General features: G+C 50.2%; 1 protein-coding gene across 2 annotated transcripts in view; it reads right to left on the bottom strand.

The window, feature by feature from the left end:
• CSMD2 (CUB and Sushi multiple domains 2) overlaps positions 1-17,422 on the bottom strand; it is a 677,707-nt gene that overhangs the window by 95,365 nt on the left and 564,920 nt on the right. For both annotated transcript variants that reach the window (XM_040231766.1, XM_040231767.1), the window contains exons 36-42: positions 16,830-16,926; positions 15,641-15,745; positions 12,687-12,805; positions 12,112-12,181; positions 9,871-9,987; positions 6,613-6,822; positions 1,118-1,306 (exon numbers count right to left, since the gene is read on the bottom strand). In XM_040231766.1, coding sequence (XP_040087700.1) covers positions 1,118-1,306; positions 6,613-6,822; positions 9,871-9,987; positions 12,112-12,181; positions 12,687-12,805; positions 15,641-15,745; positions 16,830-16,926 — 907 coding nt within the window. The remainder of the gene's footprint in view (positions 1-1,117; positions 1,307-6,612; positions 6,823-9,870; positions 9,988-12,111; positions 12,182-12,686; positions 12,806-15,640; positions 15,746-16,829; positions 16,927-17,422) is intronic.

Here is a 17,422-nt window from a genome sequence, read left to right as displayed (position 1 = left end):
GAAAATGATGTCCTCGTCTAAGCTAAGGGAAGCACTGTCTTAGGAGGAAGAAGGGTTCATGGCTAAAGATGTCTGATGGGGGAAACTGCTCTTCCCTCTCCTGTGACACCATAAAAAGGAGCAAAAAAGAAACAAAAGTCCACAATGAAGCTTGTCATAGAGAGGGTGGCCAGCCAACAATTCCAGAATGGTAGACTGATTATGCATGGGGATGGTTTTGAAAATTTGAAAAGCTAACTGGGAATTTAATAGTTTTAGCGGTTACGATCTTATATTCTAACACCAGAATAGCTCAGTTGTGCAAGCAAGGTGTCTTTATCTATGGAGAGTTAATACTTTTCCAACTCCTGGATTTTGAACCAGTTACTGTGCTGGGCACTTGACATGCACCATCTTGGAATCTTCTCAGCTCTTATGAAGAGAAGCCCCATCATCTAAGGAAGAAACTGGAGCTTAGAGAGGTGAAGCAGTTCAAAGGTAAAGCCTAGGGTGATCTGATTCCAGAGCTGGGGCACTTTCTCCTGAATCATACTGTCCTCCTGCTAAACCTTGCCCTTTCCAGACAAATCCCAGCTTCTCCTCAAGGAAAAGGAAGAGAAAATGGAATGGAGATGTGTAGACATGGATAGGGATAGCATGAGCTTCTGGTCCTCCTCCACCCTGATTCTGGTTAATGAAGGCCCAGGAAAGTATCCCCAGTAGCTCTCTGATATCCTCAACTCAGATCTCTCTAGGTTCATGTAGGAGAAGGGGAATAAGTTGTGGGGTATGAAGAGAGGAACAAAACTTTTCTAGAAAGATGCTTTCTTCTCATCTCCCTTTAGGAAAGCACCATGATTGATTCTCTACCCCTCAGTATATCAGTGTCTTCGCTTCTGACTGGGACATCTAGCTCATGAGGTTGGCTGTTCCCAAGGGCTGAGAATGTATTCCTTTGGCTTTGATCTGTGTCTCCTCCAGGTCCTCCCTAGTGTTGGCCCAGAGCTCAGTCCCATCCATATGAAAACATGATGGACCACGTTTGCTAGGATCTCCTAGCATGGGTGATCCCACGGAGCAGGCACGAGCATGAACCCTATCCCGAGAAAGAATCACCAGGACTGACTGAGGAACATACCTTCACACCTGGGCAGGGGGTGGTCCCAGTTCCGGTTGGTGCCATGTTGACATGTGAGGACAGGGTGGCCCATCAGCTGATACCCTGGGAGGCATTCAAAGGTCACTGACTGTCCAACATTGTAGCCAGCTCCCCGAACAATGCCGTTGGCAAAGGGCTCTGGGTCTGGACATTCTTGAAGTTCATACGCTGGGAAAGAATAAGAGAGAAGGTTTTTTTTATTCTCTCTGGGCATTTTCTCCCCATCCAGGTGTGCCAGGGAACTGGCAGGTGGCGCTAGTGATAAAGAATCTGCCTGCCAGTGCAGGAGACAGACGAGACGTGAGTTCTTATCCCTGAGTTGGGAAGATGCCCTGGAATAGGAAACGGCAACCAACTCCAGTATTCTTGCCTGGAATATCCCATGGACAGAGGGGCCTGGAAGGATACCATCCATGGGGTTGCAAAGAGTCAGATACCACTGAGCACATATACACACAGGGAGTTAGCAGAGTGCTGGAGAACTAAGGCATGGACTTAGACAGGCCTCTGTCATTTTCTAGCTGTTGGCGCTGGCCAAGAGACTTCAGTTCTGTATGCCTTTGTTTACTTACTTAGCAAACAGTTATTGTGAGAATCTGATAGGATGATACATGCACACAGCTCAGTCCTGGAAAGTGGTAAGAATGCAATAAGCACGCTGTCTGTTATTGCTGCTTTCATGGGAAAGGGCGGCCCACGGACGACAAGGTTAGATGGAACCATTATTCCTTGAGCACCTCGTTGGGGCTCAGCATTGACTTCGGCTCTTTCTGTTGCTTATTTCATTCAATCCCGATAACCACCAAGATCACAAACACAGGAAGCAGTCAGATGAGCACTTGAGTGGGGTCCTTCTGACTCTGAGCAGTTAGAACCTCTCAAGAAGGAGGAAACACGGCAGTAAGCCCAACCTGTGGCAAGGAGAGGAACTTTTCTGAGGGAATCACTGGGTTAAAAGGAATGTGTGGGGACACCCTGGGTGGTCCAGTGGTTAAGAGTTTGCCTTCCAATGCAGGGCGTGTGGATTCAATCCCTGGTCAGGCAGTTGGGATCCTACATGCCTCGTGGCCAAAAACAAACAAACAAAAAAAACGTAGGACAGAAGCAATGTTATGACACATTCAACAAGAGACTTTAAAAATGGTCCACATTAAAGAAAAAACTTAATAAAATAATAGGAATGTGTGATGTTCATACAAGGGAGTCCCTCCAAAGAACAAGAAAGTTGCTTCCCTGAGAATGGGTACGCCTGCCTTGAAAGGAGAAGCCTTAGTGGGGGCAGCTGGGCCAGCAGGGAGAATTCACTGAGGGATTTGCTGAGCACACGCCAGAGAGCCAGAGCCCTCAGTTATTAATAATCGGATCCACAGGACAGTAATTGGACCCACTCAGCAGGAAATCAGCAGAGGGGGCGTTCCTACAGTGGGAATTCTCAGGGGCAGTGGTTGAGATCAATGAATGTTCGATGCAAGTCGGTGCCTCACCACGTGCGATAACCTGTAAAGAACGATGATCACGAACCAGGTCCTTCGCGTGATGTGCTTCCTCTCAGTGCCACGCAGGGAGGCCCCTGTGGGCAGAACTGGGCAGGTTTCACTGGGAGATCATCAAGGTAGGACTTCCCTGGGGCCCAGTGGTTACGAATCCATCTGCAGGTGACTCGGGTTTGATCCCTGGCCCAGGAAGAATGCACATCCCGGGGAGGCAACTAAGCCTGCGCACTGCAACCACCGAGCCCGCATGCCATAGCTACTGAACCTTCGTGCCCTCAAGCCCGTGCTCTGCAACAGGAGAAGCCATGGCAATGAGAAGCCCGCACACTGAAATGCAGAGCAGCCTCCACTCGATGCAACTAGAGAAGGCCCACTCAGAGCAACAAAGACTCACTGCAACCAAAAATGAACAAATAAAAATTTTAAAAATAAGCAAACGTTTTCTTTTTTAAAAAAAATAAAAAGAAATCCCTTTGTGTGTGTTGAAAAATCGAGCAGTTCTGGAGAGACTGGGTGGGCTGGGCAGCCAAAGGGGCACGGCTCTGTCAGCTGCAACGGGTTTGGGCGATTTAGCAAGTCTTAGCAGAAGTGAGGAGCCCGTAGGCAGGTGACTGAAGGATGACTGGGGCCTTTAAGGAGAAGTCTCAGTGGGAAGCGAGGGACCCAACGATGTGGGCGGGCCTGAAGACCAAGGGCTGGTGAGAAGTCACGAGCAGCCTGGAGGACAGTGGCTGGGTCTCTCTCACAGGAATCATTTCCAGGGGAAGGAGCTGGCTTTTCACAAAAAGACACTGAAGTGAGGGCTCCGGGACGCTTTCACAGGGACAGGAGTCTCAGAGTCTCTTCCACCAGAGGAAGCTTCAGAGGGAGAGGTTGGGCCTTGAGGGAAGACAGGACCCCCGAGGAGTGGAGTCATTAACTTCCCCAGAAAAGGGTTCTGCGGGGAGAGGAGCAGTGGACGCTACAATGGGAGCAGATACAGTTTCAAACAAAGAGACATGTTTAAAAAATCAGTAACTATGAGGCCTAACATTTTGGAACAAGGTCATTTTGCTACATTCTTAGAAACACAATCTCCTGAGAAATTTTAACGGAAACATTAAGCCTATCAGGCTAGGAGACCTGGCAGGAGTAGCTTGTGCTGCTACTAAAAACGTTACGAGGATATTTACCTGAAGAAGGAGAAGGAAAACTCCAGGTTAGGAAGTCCAGAGTGTCTAACAGGAGGGATTTTGAGGAGAAGCAAGGAGTTGTGTTTCTTCCAAAGAAAGTCTGGGGACCACAAAGAGCTGGGACTGCTGGATACAAATGGCCTGAGTGGAGATGTAGGTCTTTTCATAAAAGAAAAGCCAAGGGCGAGTGGTCAGGTGAAACTCCACAGGGCCAAGAACATGGGTCTCGGGGGCAGGGAGGATTATTTGGGCCTGACACATGGTGGGGGCCTCAGTGGGAGCAGCTGGGCCACCGGAACTGGAGACAACCTGGTCCGGAGGATGGGCCATCATGAAGAAGCCACAGTGGGTTTCAGAGGTCACGCCTGAGGAGCGGCCACCCTGACACCAAGGTGGCTCCACAAGCCCTGTCAGGACCGTGGCAGCGGGCAGGCGCTGAGGAAGCAGCTGGGCCTGGGACCCAAGGGGAACATCCGGGCAAGTCCTGGGGAGAAATGTGCGTGAGTCGGGGGAGCTGGCCCACCACAGAGTGGGCATTGCTGGGGCTCTCATACACTTGGGGCAACTCAGGTCAAGCTGCTGGTGCTCTGAAGGTGAGCTCAGGACCCCTCCTTCCTGCTTCCACCCTTCGCTCCTGCCTCAGGTTCCTTAGAGAGCCCGGCCTCCGAACACGTGGAGCCTCAGTGCGAGTGATGTTAAGGCAGAGTGCTGGCTCAGGCCTGGAAGGCTCAGGGAGGAGCCCGTGAGCCTCAGGTGAAGCTCCTCAGAGGAGAAGGCTTGGTGAGTCTGGGAGGGGCTGAGACCAGGGCTCCATGGGGGCTCCAGGGTGCTGGCTCATGCCTGGAAGCCTCAGGGAGGAGCCCTGAGCCTCAGGTGAAGCTCCTCAGAGGAGAAGGCTTGGTGAGTCTGGGAGGAGCTGAGGTCAAGGCTCCTAACTACTACTTCTGCAAGGAAGCAGGGCATCCGAGGAGTCTGCAGGACTCAGAGGGGCAGCTCTGACAAGGACAAAGTGGGCTTAACACACAGCAATGCAGGGAGCGTGTCTGCTCTCACCACCTGAGCTCCTGGGCAGGGCTGTGCCCATCACAGGGCTAAAGCCAGTGCACGGGGAGGCCCCAGAGCACGGTCCCCACCACAATGGTGGCGTCATCAGACCCTGCATTCATCCCAGAGGAGGCGCTCAGGGAGAGCCCTTGGGCCAAGCTGTGTTCGCCTCAAATTCATGTAGAAGTTCTAACCCCCTGCCTCTCCCCCACTCCTCAGACATGATCCTATTTGGAGATAGGATCTTCACCTACCTTTACCTAAATTAAAATGAGGTCTTTAGTTAGGTAGTCTTAGCCGTGTCTGACTCTTTGAGACCCCATGGACTACTCTGCCAGGCTCCTCTGTCCATGAATTCTCCAGGCAAGAATACTGGAGTGGGTAGCCATGCCCTCCTCCAGGGCATCTTCCCAAACCCAGGGATGGAGCCCAGGCCTTCTGCTTTGCAGGCGGTCTTTACCATCTCCACATTTCCTGTTTTCACAAGAACACTGGTGATACTGGATTAGGGCCCACCCTAATGACCTCAGACAGACAGGCAGAACGCCACGTGAGGATGAAGCCAGAGATGGGGGTGATGGTTCCACAAGGCGAGAAATGCCAACGGTCAGCAAACTGCCAGAAGCCGGGGGAGAGCAGGGAACACACTCCTCCTTGCAGCCCTTGGAAGGAGCCAGCCCTGCCCACCCCCAATCTCAGGGCTTCCAGGCTCCAAGACTGTGAGAGAGTAACTCTGCTCCTCAAGCCACCAGTCTGCGGTATACTGAGAGAGCAGACCTCCGAGACCAGTACACGTGAAGCCTGAGAGGCGTGTGTCTGTCTCAGAGAGGCACCCTGACCTCGCATGTGGGCCTGAGTCTCTCCTGGGATAGACTGTGGCCTTGGGACGTATGGTGACCACTGGACAGGCCTCACTGCCCACCGGGGTTGTGTACCCTTCTTAGGCACAGGCTTGCCCAGGTAAGGCTGACCTCTGCCACGAGCCCATCCACAGCCCGCCGGGGCGGGGGGCACAGTGCATTATTGCCAATGAAGTGGCATTTACTGGGAAAGAGGCTGGGGCTTCTCCCTGCTCCTCCCTTGGTGTGAAGGGCCCAGCTCCTTCTCCTGAGGCGTCCCAGGAAGGAGATGTCGGGCTGCCCCAGGGCCCTGGGTACAGCTGCCCAGGTGGGCACAGCTACACAGGCACAGAAGTCTGAGCTGGGGCGGATGGGGCTCGATCCAGGAGTGGGCCAACCACAGGACTCCAGCTGAGGATGGGGGAGCTGCGGGGAGTGGGGTCCAGCCTCACACAGGGAAGCCCTCAGCGGGAGGAAGGGGTCCTGCTCCTGTCTCATTGTGACGGCTCAGCGGGCGCTCCAGGACTGTTACCAGAATCGTTACTGAAAACCTCCATCATATCACAGGACGAGCTTTGTGGGGTGTAACTGACACACAGGGGAGGCCCCGGAGGAGGAAGGGCTTTGGAGGCCCCGGGGCAGGGGGTAAGGGGTGGTTGGAGGGGGAACTGATGGGTCACTTGCTCTGAGGAAGCTGCTGACTGTTGGGTCTGGAGCCGAGATGGCGCTTTGGGCTGCTGCCCTGGGAAGCTCTTGTCCAGGGGGTTTGATAGCCTCTGTGGGGCCAGAGAGACATGTCACAGCAGTCAGGCCTGCCTTCCACTCCTTGGCCTTTGCTGGGTCCCCTCCTCCCCTACGTGGAAGGCTGGGAAGATAGGTGATGGTGGGTTAAGAGGCGGGGATGGATGGACCCTTCCTGTCCTCACCCTGATACTCCAGCTTGAATCCCGGCCGGTTCTGGGAGTGGTCGCTGTGGAAATAGATAGTGGTCTCGTGTGACGTGGAGAGCAGGGCGCTGGGAAGCTCACTCCCGCTGAATCTGCCCATCATGCGGCTGGTCTCGTAGGGGCCATTCCGGATTTCTATGAAGTCGTGGTTGGGTTCAGTGGAGAAGTTCAGGAACTGGATGTGAGCTCCTGGGAGCAAGACAAAGGCAGACAGTGCCCAAGCAATAGAGTCCTGCTTCCGACGTGCTGACTCCTGAGAGCATCACCTGCCAGAGCCTACGTGTCCCCACCACCGACTGCCCACCCTGTTAGGGGTCCAGGGCACACGTGGAGGTCGCTGGTCAGCCCAGGTCACACGTGAGCCTGGTCAGCCCAGGCTCTCATCTTCAGGCAGGACTGAACTTAAAAATTCACTCAAAATGAAAGGCATCAGTCATATCAGAGCTCCACCCCCACTCTTTTATTTCATGGAAAATGAAGTTCAGGGTCAACACCTGACTTAATTTGGGATTCATATGTCTAGTATCAGTATAAGGGCAGCTTTGATAAAATAATGTTTTAACTGAAAAATACTACCACTTAAACACAACTACACCTGATCAAAAGACCTGACCTTCAATACTAGTATTTTCTAGAACACTTACAATAATTCAGAAATTAGAAGACTACATCATCCCATTGGTTCTGTTAAGATGCCAAGTGAAGTTTATACTTTGGGGTCTTATTAATCAAGATCTAACAATGCAACAGGTTAAATGGATTTCATTAGGATCTTAAGTGAAAGTGAAGTCGCTCAGTCGTGTCCGACTCTTTGCGACCCCGTGGACTGTAGCCCACCAGGCTCCTCCATCCATGGGATTCTCCAGGCAAGAATACTGGAGTGGGTTGCCATTTCCTTCTCCAGGGGACCTTCCCGACCCAGGGATTGAACCTAGGTCTCCCGCATTGGAGGCAGACACTTTAACCTCTGAGCCACCAGGGAAGTGCACTTAACTTACATATAAATATATTCTTTGAAGAATAAGTGGGGGACTATTGATATCAATTGATTGATAAGATTTCTCAAAATTAGATTACTATTAAAAACGATATTGAAGAAATATATTTCTCAGCATAGGAAAATATGCGCAAGGTTAACTGTAAAAATCTGACTGCAAAGTAGTGTGTTGCATACAATTGTAACAGTGAATAGAAGACTATTCACTGACTCACTAACAATGTTTTTCGAGCATTTGCCATGCACCAGGGCTGTGCTAGGTGAGCGTTACACAGGGAGGAACAAGGTCTTTACAGGGCCCTTGTCTTCATGATGGTGAGGTCTAAGCTGTGAGTGATGATTTCGGCACGGAGGGGCTTACAGATACATTGGAATTTTTATAATTTGCTCATCTATACCTTTGAATTTGCTTAGAATAAGCACATAGGAGTGATTTTTTTGCATCTGATTATTTAAATAAAGACTTGACATATACTATTGAAGACCCTTCATATCTCCTGCCCTCTCCCACTGCTCTTCTCTCTACAGAGGCAGTCACTCTCTTGAATTCAGAAGATATCCTTCCAGTTCATGTGTTTAGATTCCTAAATGTATATCTGATTTGTTTTAAACATCTGCATTTATTATTATATTATATATATAGTTTTGCAAGCTTAAATTCAGCATGTGTTTTGCAAGATCTTCCCTTGTCAATGCAAAGATACAGTTCATTGATTTTTAACTACATATTAATAAATTCCATTTAATGAATTACCCAACCACACTATTCATTCTTCTATTAACACGTAGATATTTTCCAGATTACAGATAACTTGACACGGAGCACCTTTGTACATTTCCACGGAAGCTACACTTTCCAGTCTCCCTCCCATGTGTCATCCCCACAGGGGTTGCTGGTCCACTGAAGGGGCTCTTTAAGGACGGGCTTCCCTTGTGGCTCAGCTGGATGCCAAATTTCTGAGTTGCGCTGCCTGACTGCCGCCATCTAGTGGCAGACGTTTGTAAATGCGGTAGTTTTTGAACACTGAGACCAGCGGGCATTTGGGACTGTTTGGAATCCAACAGTAACTCGAAAGCAAGGGATCTGGTCTTCTGCGACTGGTCCCTGCAGGAGGCTGACTGCCTGGAGGCCTTAAAGACAGAGGTCTCTGGTGGCTGAACATCAGGCCTTACAGAGAAAGTGATGCCCCTCCCACTTAAACTTCTGTTTTCCTTTGGTTGCGGTCTTGCCTCCATCCTTCCATCATCTGAGGTTCTTCTGGTTCATGTCTGATGCAGAGTTAGAGGGTCTCCCAGCTCCTCTTCCCTCAATATCTCAAAATCTGGAGTTCCTAAGGTTGCCAAAGTCATCATCACTTTGCAGCCTGATCATACACCTCCAGTTTCCTTCAGAAGATGGTACTTAATATAACTCTATCTACTGAGGGAAGATTTAGAGACATCCAAGAAGGTCGCTTTCTCTTGAAAGCCTCTTCTCCATCAGAAGACCCACTTTAGGATGAATAATAAAGGACAAAAGAGATGATCTTGATTTCTAGGGTCACAGACTGGGGGATCACAGGCCCGTGCAGGAGTGGTCCCCTTGGGACATTTCATTCCTAGGCGCAGAGCAATGACTTGGATGACCTATGTGTACAGCCTATAATTTCCACATCAACACAAATTCTTTGTCTCTTCAACAGAAATATTAGGGGTTAAATTATATTCCCAGTGCACAACACATGAACCTTCAGTAATTAAATTTTGTACCCAGATCAGTGTTCTCTATGTCTACACACACACACACACATACACACGACATTTCCCAACCTCTAAGGCCAGCTAGAATGTGAGTATAAAGAATGCAAACTCAATTTCACATTGACCTTGGCTCAATTTAATTAGGATGAGAAATTGGATATTGGAGTTAAAAGCCCAGGTTGAAGTCCAGTCTCAGTAAAATAGATTGTCTTTTTCTTTTTTCAACCATCCCTGAGCAATTTCTCATTCCACATTCCTGGATTTTAGCTCACTGCTCTAATGATAAAAATAATAATGGTAATCCCTGAAGTTTTTTCCCTACTTTATGTTCCCAAAGCACATTCATCTCTACCATTCCTAACTGATCCTCTGGACTGCACAGGAGCTCAACAGCTGAGGAAGCAGACAGGCAGAGAGCTGAACTGACTCGGCCAAGGTTATGCTGAGTGATGGCGGCAGACAGTTGCTTTAAGCCCAGAGGCCTGGGCGTGAAGACTTACCAAAGCCCATGGGCAGCACTATTTTCCAGGAGCAGTCCATGTTGCTGGGGTAGTTGCCTGGGAAGCCGGGGCTCAAGATCACCCCCTCCGTGTCTTCCACTGTTCCCCCACACTGCGCTGTGACGGTGAGACCAGACTGGGGGTTAGCACAGCAACGAGGCAAGAACAAGGCCACGCGGCATTTGGGCTTTCCTAAGTTAATTTCCCTTTGAGAACCCAAAGGAACCTTTAATTCATCTCCCTAAAAAACTGCACACAAGAGAAAAGGGAGTATTACATCCAGGAAGGGAAGAAGTATACCCTATGTCTGCCCTGCTGTCCACAAATCCAAGTTATGGATGCTTGACCCTGAGCATGCCCTTCAAAGGTCAGTTTCCTTAGTGAGGTCATGCAGCAAAAATGGTGTGCCCCGAGAGAAGTGTGACTGTCTCCTACAGGATTCCCCAAATCTCCCTCCTTTCATTGTCCAGTCAGCTCTTCTGGGACTGGAAAACAGGAGGAAGGAAGGGGACAGACAGCCACCTGTTAAGTCCCTGCTCTGTGCCGGCACCAGCCCAGGCTCTTATTCCACGGGGCTGGGCGATCAGCAGAGGAGCCCCACCACGAGCCCACCCTCAGAACGCTGACACGCGCCCTGAGCGAAAGTGACTGTGAGCCAACCACAAGGGGCTGCGGCATCTGAATCTCCAATCAAAATGACTTCAGAGTCAGAGTCGCCTGAAGCTGCAGGGCTGGGGCACAGCTGCAGCCTGGCCAGTTCATGTGGATTCTTTTTTTTTTTTTTTGGCTTAGACGGTAAAGTGTTTTCCTGCAGTGTGGGAGACCAGGGTTCAATCCCTGCATCGGGAAGATCCCCTGGAGAAGGAAATGGCAACCTGCTCTGGAACATTCCATGGACGGAGGAGCCTCATAGTCTACAGTCCATGGGGTCGCAAAGAGTCGGACACGACTGAGCAACTTCACTTTTCAATTTATTAGGAAAGGTTGTGTGTGCAGAAAGGGGTTAGCCCATCACGGAAGGCCAGAAGAAGGAGCCGAGGGGCGGAGTATGTGCCGTGCCTATGTGAACCCCTTCTTGGGAGAGGGTGGCTGGAGCACACAGATCTGAAGGGAACAGGAGTGCACGCAAAGCAGGGGCTCCAGCACTGATCCCCACCCCAGCCCCAGTCACAGTGCCAGTGCTCCCACTTCCTGGGTAACTGGGGCCAGCTCTAAGTTCCCCCGCCCCAAACCTCCAGACCTGGTTCCCTGCCCCTCCCCAGCACTGGTGTCACAGGGTGGTTATAAGGTTACAACAGACAGGACTTTACTTCACTTGGGACAGGGCCTGGCATGCACAGTAAACCCTCAGCCCAGGGTGGCTGCGGGGCTCTGAGTGGTTCCCTGGGCAAGGCCTTCATCATACAGGATGGGGAAAAGGGTGGACCAGTCCCACTGCTGACTGCTCTGCAGATGAACAGGCCCTGTACCCTGGAGACAGCACAGAAGGGCAGGGCCATGTGCTCCAAGGACATGCCCTTGGCTCACCTTGCTTCCCACTCCAAGTTTAGCCTTGCACTTGCCAGTTGGCAGGGCATCAGGGAATCCTGGTTTCTCATTCCTCGCTCTGCCACTTTCTTTTGAATCCTAAAAACCTTAGTTTTCCTCTTTGCAAAACTGAGGGTGATGACCCCTGCCCTGAAGAGCTACAGTAAGGAGACATATAACTCAGGGTCTGGCACGTAGCAGACCCTTGATAAACAGACGTTCCCCTTGCCCCGACCTGACTAGATGCTTCTGAGCATGGAGACTCTATCTTTCCTTGTACCCAGTGATCTCTTCATTGCTACTCAGCAAAGAAACCAAACCAAACCAATTCCTCCTTCCATAGGGCACGCTCAGCCTTTCTCCATCAGTGTATTCCATCTGGCTGTCCCATGAAAAGTCACAGGCGGAAGCCCCCAAACGCCCAGAGGTTCCATATGGGGTTTGGGGTTATATGGAATCAAAATGGTCATCATCAGGTTTTGGAATGGGCAAGCCGCTGCCATATTTCATTTGGTGGACAAAGGTTTCCAAAAGTCGTGAAAAGCCTGAGAGTTAAAGCTTACAAAAAACCTCAGTCTAAAGATCCCACCTTTGAGCAGACCTGCAATACCAAACTTCCTTTGGATTTGAACTTGATCCCAGTGGGATGTCCCTGAACTCAAACCCCTGGTAGAAATGGATTTGAGTGAACTGGAGAAGTAGGTGTTCTCTTACCAATACAGAGAGGCGGAGGGTAGTTCCAACGCCGCACGGTCCCGGGCATGCAGGAGATGTGGGCGTGGCCCTAGAGGAATCAGGAACAGGGTGGGCCAGCTGCCCACACGGGCACAGCTGCTTGTACAGCCTGGAGCAGGGGCTTGTTCTTGGGCTTTGGGCTAAGGAGCAAGATACATGGATCCACCGGGGGTTGGGGAGAGAGGTAGTGGGAGAGAGCTGGGGAAGGACACTTATTAACAGCCATTACTAAAGAAATCTCATTACTAAAGGTTCCTCATGAGACTCCTTTAATTACTAGATTCTTTCATCGCCTTCAAAGAGGAATTCAGTTTTCCTAGAGTCTAATCAAACTGAAACTTTGCAGGGACGCATCTGAGGCTGGCTTGTGCCAAACGGCCAAAGTCAGCACTCTGTCTTGTGCATGAACAGCTCCAGGCGGGGACAACAGTCCCTGAGGGATCTGGGGAGCTTCTCTCTGTTCTTCGGTGATTGCAGCTCTGCTGGGAGAAGGCTGGCTGATCCCAGCTCAGGGGACACCTTTCCAGTCCTGGGGGGCCGTCAACGGAAGGTACCTGGAGGGCATATCCCGGCTCACACTGGAAGGAGACCACATCGTTCACCAGGTAGCGCTCGCCAGTCTTCACCCCATTGCTGGGCACAGCAGGTTCTGGACAACTGCTCAGGCCCACCGCTAGACCAGACAGAGACAGACGACAGGAGAACAGACAAGTCCGTCAGGCTGACTCACTAGCAGGCTGAAGGCAGTGCTGGCAGCGAGGAGAAGCTGCCTCCAAGCTGTGTCCTCTCTGCTTTCTCTCCTCCCAGCCTCTAGGCCCGTGTTTCCCAAGCCTTTCACCTCCCAGCACGTGGGAAAAATCAGAATGTGTATATGGCACAGAGGCCCAACAGATCAAAGCCTCCTGGAGCAGGTGGGTATCACTGGGAACTCTGACTGTGCCTCCAGGCTCAAAATGATACCACACTGCCGTCACCCCAAGAAGTTCCTTCATCTCTTCCCATGCAACTCCATGTGCTTTTAAGAAGTGGATGTGATGCTTAGAAATGAAAGCCGCTTGGGCCTGAATCCACAGATCTCAGCATCTGGGACAAAAGATTTCAAGGACAGTATTAAAACAATCATCAGAGTGAACTGGAAGTGCTTCATCTCAGCTGTCACCTTGTCTCTTTTTTTCTCCACTCTTTCCCGCCCTCCAAGTAAAAGGAAACTCAGTATTTACTGAGGTGATCACAAGATAGTAACCTGAGACCTACTTCCTGGAATGGAAGTGGTGGACCGAAGGAGGAGGAGGGGCAGAGGGAAAAAGAGAGGAAGCAAGAGCAAAAAGTGTGGTAGGAGAAACATGGGATGGAGAGAAAGGTCGAGACAGAGAGAGAAAGATGGAAGGACATGGAGAAAGGTCCATTCTAATTTCTTTAATTGAAAGTCCATTCTAATTTCTTTACATGGCAGTGGTGAATTTTATTTAAGCCAAGTTTACAACAAAGGAAGACTTTTTAAAAAAAAATCATAAGAAATTTATTACTTTTGAAAGCAGATTGGTCATTTCCATTTCAATTAAATACACATCAAATATGAGTCATAGCAATAGACAGGACTTTTGTATCCTGCAAAACTCTTTGCCTCTACAATAGCAGTCAACTCTTCCATTCTGTACTCGCTTTGTAAATGATCTACAAAATGGAAATGTAACTACAGGGTCCTGGCTCCTAGGAATTTCAGTCTCCAAATACTAACGGAGACCTCTGATATGCCCTAGCTTCTTCCACTCTGAGAGGACAGTGCATGATAAACACCAGCTACTGAGAAAACCACCAGTTGTCTTGAATAACAACAGCAGAAAAAGAAAAAAAAATTCAAAGAGGTGAATTTTTCCTGGGAATGAGGCAGTAGAATAAAAAGGAGATTTAGGCAAGAAGTCTCTCTTTGGAACAAGAAAGAAAAGAGAACATTCAAGGGAGCATTAAAGGACTCAATTTTAAATATTGGATAAAGAAACAAAACTGGAGAGAACAGAGGAGAGAGGGTGAAAGGAAAAATGTAAGTTATTCAAGAGCCTAGGATGCTTCAGCCCACCAGGTGACTGAGGTCTGAGAGGTCCGTGGGAGGAAGGTCTGCCCTTCACTTTCTGACCAGCTGGCCATTTCAGCTCCTTCAGGCGATGAGCGTCCTAGGGTCTAGCCAATCCTCTCTCCACTACCTGGATGAGACGCATTTGTTCTGATACCAGCGGGGTGATGCTGACACCAGTTGGGTGAAGCAGCAAGTGGGGCTTCCATCTATCCATCTTGTTCAGAGGGTCCAGTCAAATGCCCCTTCCCCCATTTCTTACTTCTCATCCCATACCTGACTCAGGCGCTCCTTCTGTAAAGTCTCACCTGGCCAGGGCAGGCGCCCCTCTTCTGTACTCTCAGCCTATCAGGTTGCACTACGATGACTGTCTCCATGTCCCTCCCCCCTAGCCTGCGCTTCGTGCTTGTTCGCATTTGTTCTGTGGGCGCCTACCACAGGGCATGCCACCTGGCAGGGGTCCAGTGTCTCTTCATGACAGTCACCTCCCCTCCAGCTCCAGGGAGAGCCACTGCCCCTCCTGGTGACGCCCCTGAGAGACCTGCAGCTGTCAGGCCGTTCTCTGTCCACATGCCTGCCTCTCTCCCACGGACTCAGAAAGGACTCCTCTCTCTTGATCTTATGCAATCCTAGCAAAACCAGCATTGCACCTGGCACACTGTAAATATTCAACAAGTATCTGTTGAATGAATGGGTGACAGACCCTGCTGCCAACCCATTCCTGTACCCGTGCAGAAGGGATGGGCAGACAGTCTCAGGATGAAAGCAGCCACCCCAGCAACCTCTGTCTTTGTTGCCCCACAAGGCACATCTGCAATCCTTTTTCATTTTTAAAAATTAAAAAAAATTAATACAATTTTAAAGGTTACTTTTCACTTCCAATTATTATAAAATATTGGCTCTATTCCCTGTGTTGTACAATACATCCTTGAGCCTATCTTATGCCCAATAGTTTGTACCTCTCTCTCTCCCTGTAACCCTTTTCTTCAAGGGTTTTTAGTTGTGATCAGTTAGGGATGCTGGAAGCCAGGACGTAAGATTTTGAGGATGGAGGGAGAAATCTGATGGGAGAGGAGTAAAGTCTGCAAAGAGAAGAGGAAATTCAAGGACAGCTGCATCACTGACCAGAGCTTAGAGAGGCCAGTGTTTAGACTGGAGCACCTTATACCTCCATTATTCTCTAAATAATATTCCGGGCCCCTTCCCATTCCTGTGGGGACTCACACAGGTTTCTGCATTGGGTGAGAACCCTGGTTTCACTGCTTCCTGGCTTTCTGACCTTCTCTGGGCTCAAGCATCCTCATTTAGGTCTGTGTGAGGCTTCAGCAGGGTAGAGAATACACAGACCCAGAACAGCCCCCGGTTTCCTCGTGGGGAACTCAGGCCCTGTCAATTCCCACCCTGAACCCTGCACACTCTGAGACTCTGGATTCTCACTTTTGTACTCCAAGTGGAAGCCGGCTGCAGACACACTGATGTCTGAGTAGAAATGCAGGTAGAGCTGGTTGGAGGTGCTATTCAGTAGGGCAGGCACGGTTGTTCCTGGGCAAGGAAACAGGGACCAATCAGGCTTAGCCTCTCCCACCCCTGGGCACCACCCCTGTTGCAACCTGTTGAGGTTCTCATCCCAAGGTCCCCATGTGTCCCCAGCTATCAAACCCACTGAATGACAAGTTAGCTCCCCTCAGAGTGCTGGGTTTCTAATACCTACAGGAGGAGAGATTCTGAACAACTTCTGGCAAAAGAGCAGTGAGCACGCCACACACCAGCAGCAGGTGGCCTCCTTCGGGGGCCTATAAGGTGGTCCCTGCCAGGTGTCTTCAAAGCGATTCTGATGTGAGTTAATTCTCTGGGCCATCCAGGCACTGTAGACAGTTTACCTGGGGCATGTGACTCATTCCTAGATCTTGGCAACAGGGAGTTCTGGGCCTACGAGACCCAGATACATTGCGCTGGCCTTTGGGCAAAATCCTACACTACACTTAGAAGTCCACTGCTGGAATGGAAAATGGTGTGGCCACTCTGCAGGCAGTCCTTCAAAAAAATGACATACAGAATCTCCATACGGCCCAGGATTTCCACTGCTAGGTATACATATACCTAAGAGAGTTGAAAACATGTTCCCATGGAAACTTGTATGTGAATATCCACAGCAACATTATCATAATTAGCCAATGAGTGGAAACAACCAAATGTCCTTCAGCTGGTGAATGGGTGAATGAAATGTGGTCTGTCCACACAGTGAAGGGTTGACCCTTGAAAACATTGCACTGAATGAAAGGAGCCAGACCCAGAAGGCTGTATATTGTAGGATCCACTTAGATAAAATGTCTGAAACAAGCAAATCCATAGAGACAGAAGGTATGTTAGTGGTTGCCAGGGGGTGGTGTTGAGCAGGCCAATGGGGAGTGTGTACAGATGGGTATCTGGTTTCTTTTGGGGCTGATGAAAATGTTCTGGAATTGCACAGTGGTGATGGTTGTAGAACCTTGTGAATATACTAAAACCCACTAAATTGTACACTTAAAAATGGTAAATTTTATGGCATATGAATCCCATTTCAATAATGATAATAATAGTTCTACCGCCGCCCTGCGAGTCCAGGTCCCTGGAAGCCCCATCTCACCTGAGAAACTCCCCAGCATGGTTACAGTGTTGTCTGCACCGTCAAACACTTCCAGGGAGTCCCAGTTCTGCTCTGTGACAAAACTGATGACTTGGATCTGGCAAGGCAGGGGGAGTGAACCGCTGGTTAGGTACTCCTCTCTTCCCCACTCCCTTCCCCCTCCTCCTTTCAATTACTGAGCGCCTCATCTGGATCACACTGTGCTGGGAACTGTGATAAAAGGAAGGCGCAATCCCTGTTCCCAAGGAGTTCACTGAGGGGGAGAGAGATGGGATGGTTACGTGACAGTGGGGTGCTCTGTCAGGCAGAGAAGCGGGAAAGGACAGTCCAGGGCATGGGGCTACTTCGGGAGACTGGCCTTCTCCTCATCTCTCCAACACTCCTTGAGTTTCCTCACTGTCCTGTCTCCAGACATCCTGCAGCTGCGAGCCTGTAACCCACCCCTCGGCGGACCTGTCTACCGGGAGTCCCTGTGGTTTCTCTCCGTCGGCCTTGCGGCCTGTCCCCCTCTTCCCAGGAGCAGCAGCTGTCCAGGGGGTCCTCCACCTGCTCTATCCGCACCCACCAGTCTGACCCCGATTCCGCTGCTGCCT

This window comes from Oryx dammah, unplaced genomic scaffold (assembly GCF_014754425.2).
Source record: "Oryx dammah isolate SB20612 unplaced genomic scaffold, SCBI_Odam_1.1 HiC_scaffold_28, whole genome shotgun sequence".
NCBI lineage: Eukaryota > Metazoa > Chordata > Mammalia > Artiodactyla > Bovidae > Oryx > Oryx dammah.
Note: the sequence above shows the minus strand (reverse complement) of the source record. Positions and strands in the feature narration are given on the sequence as shown.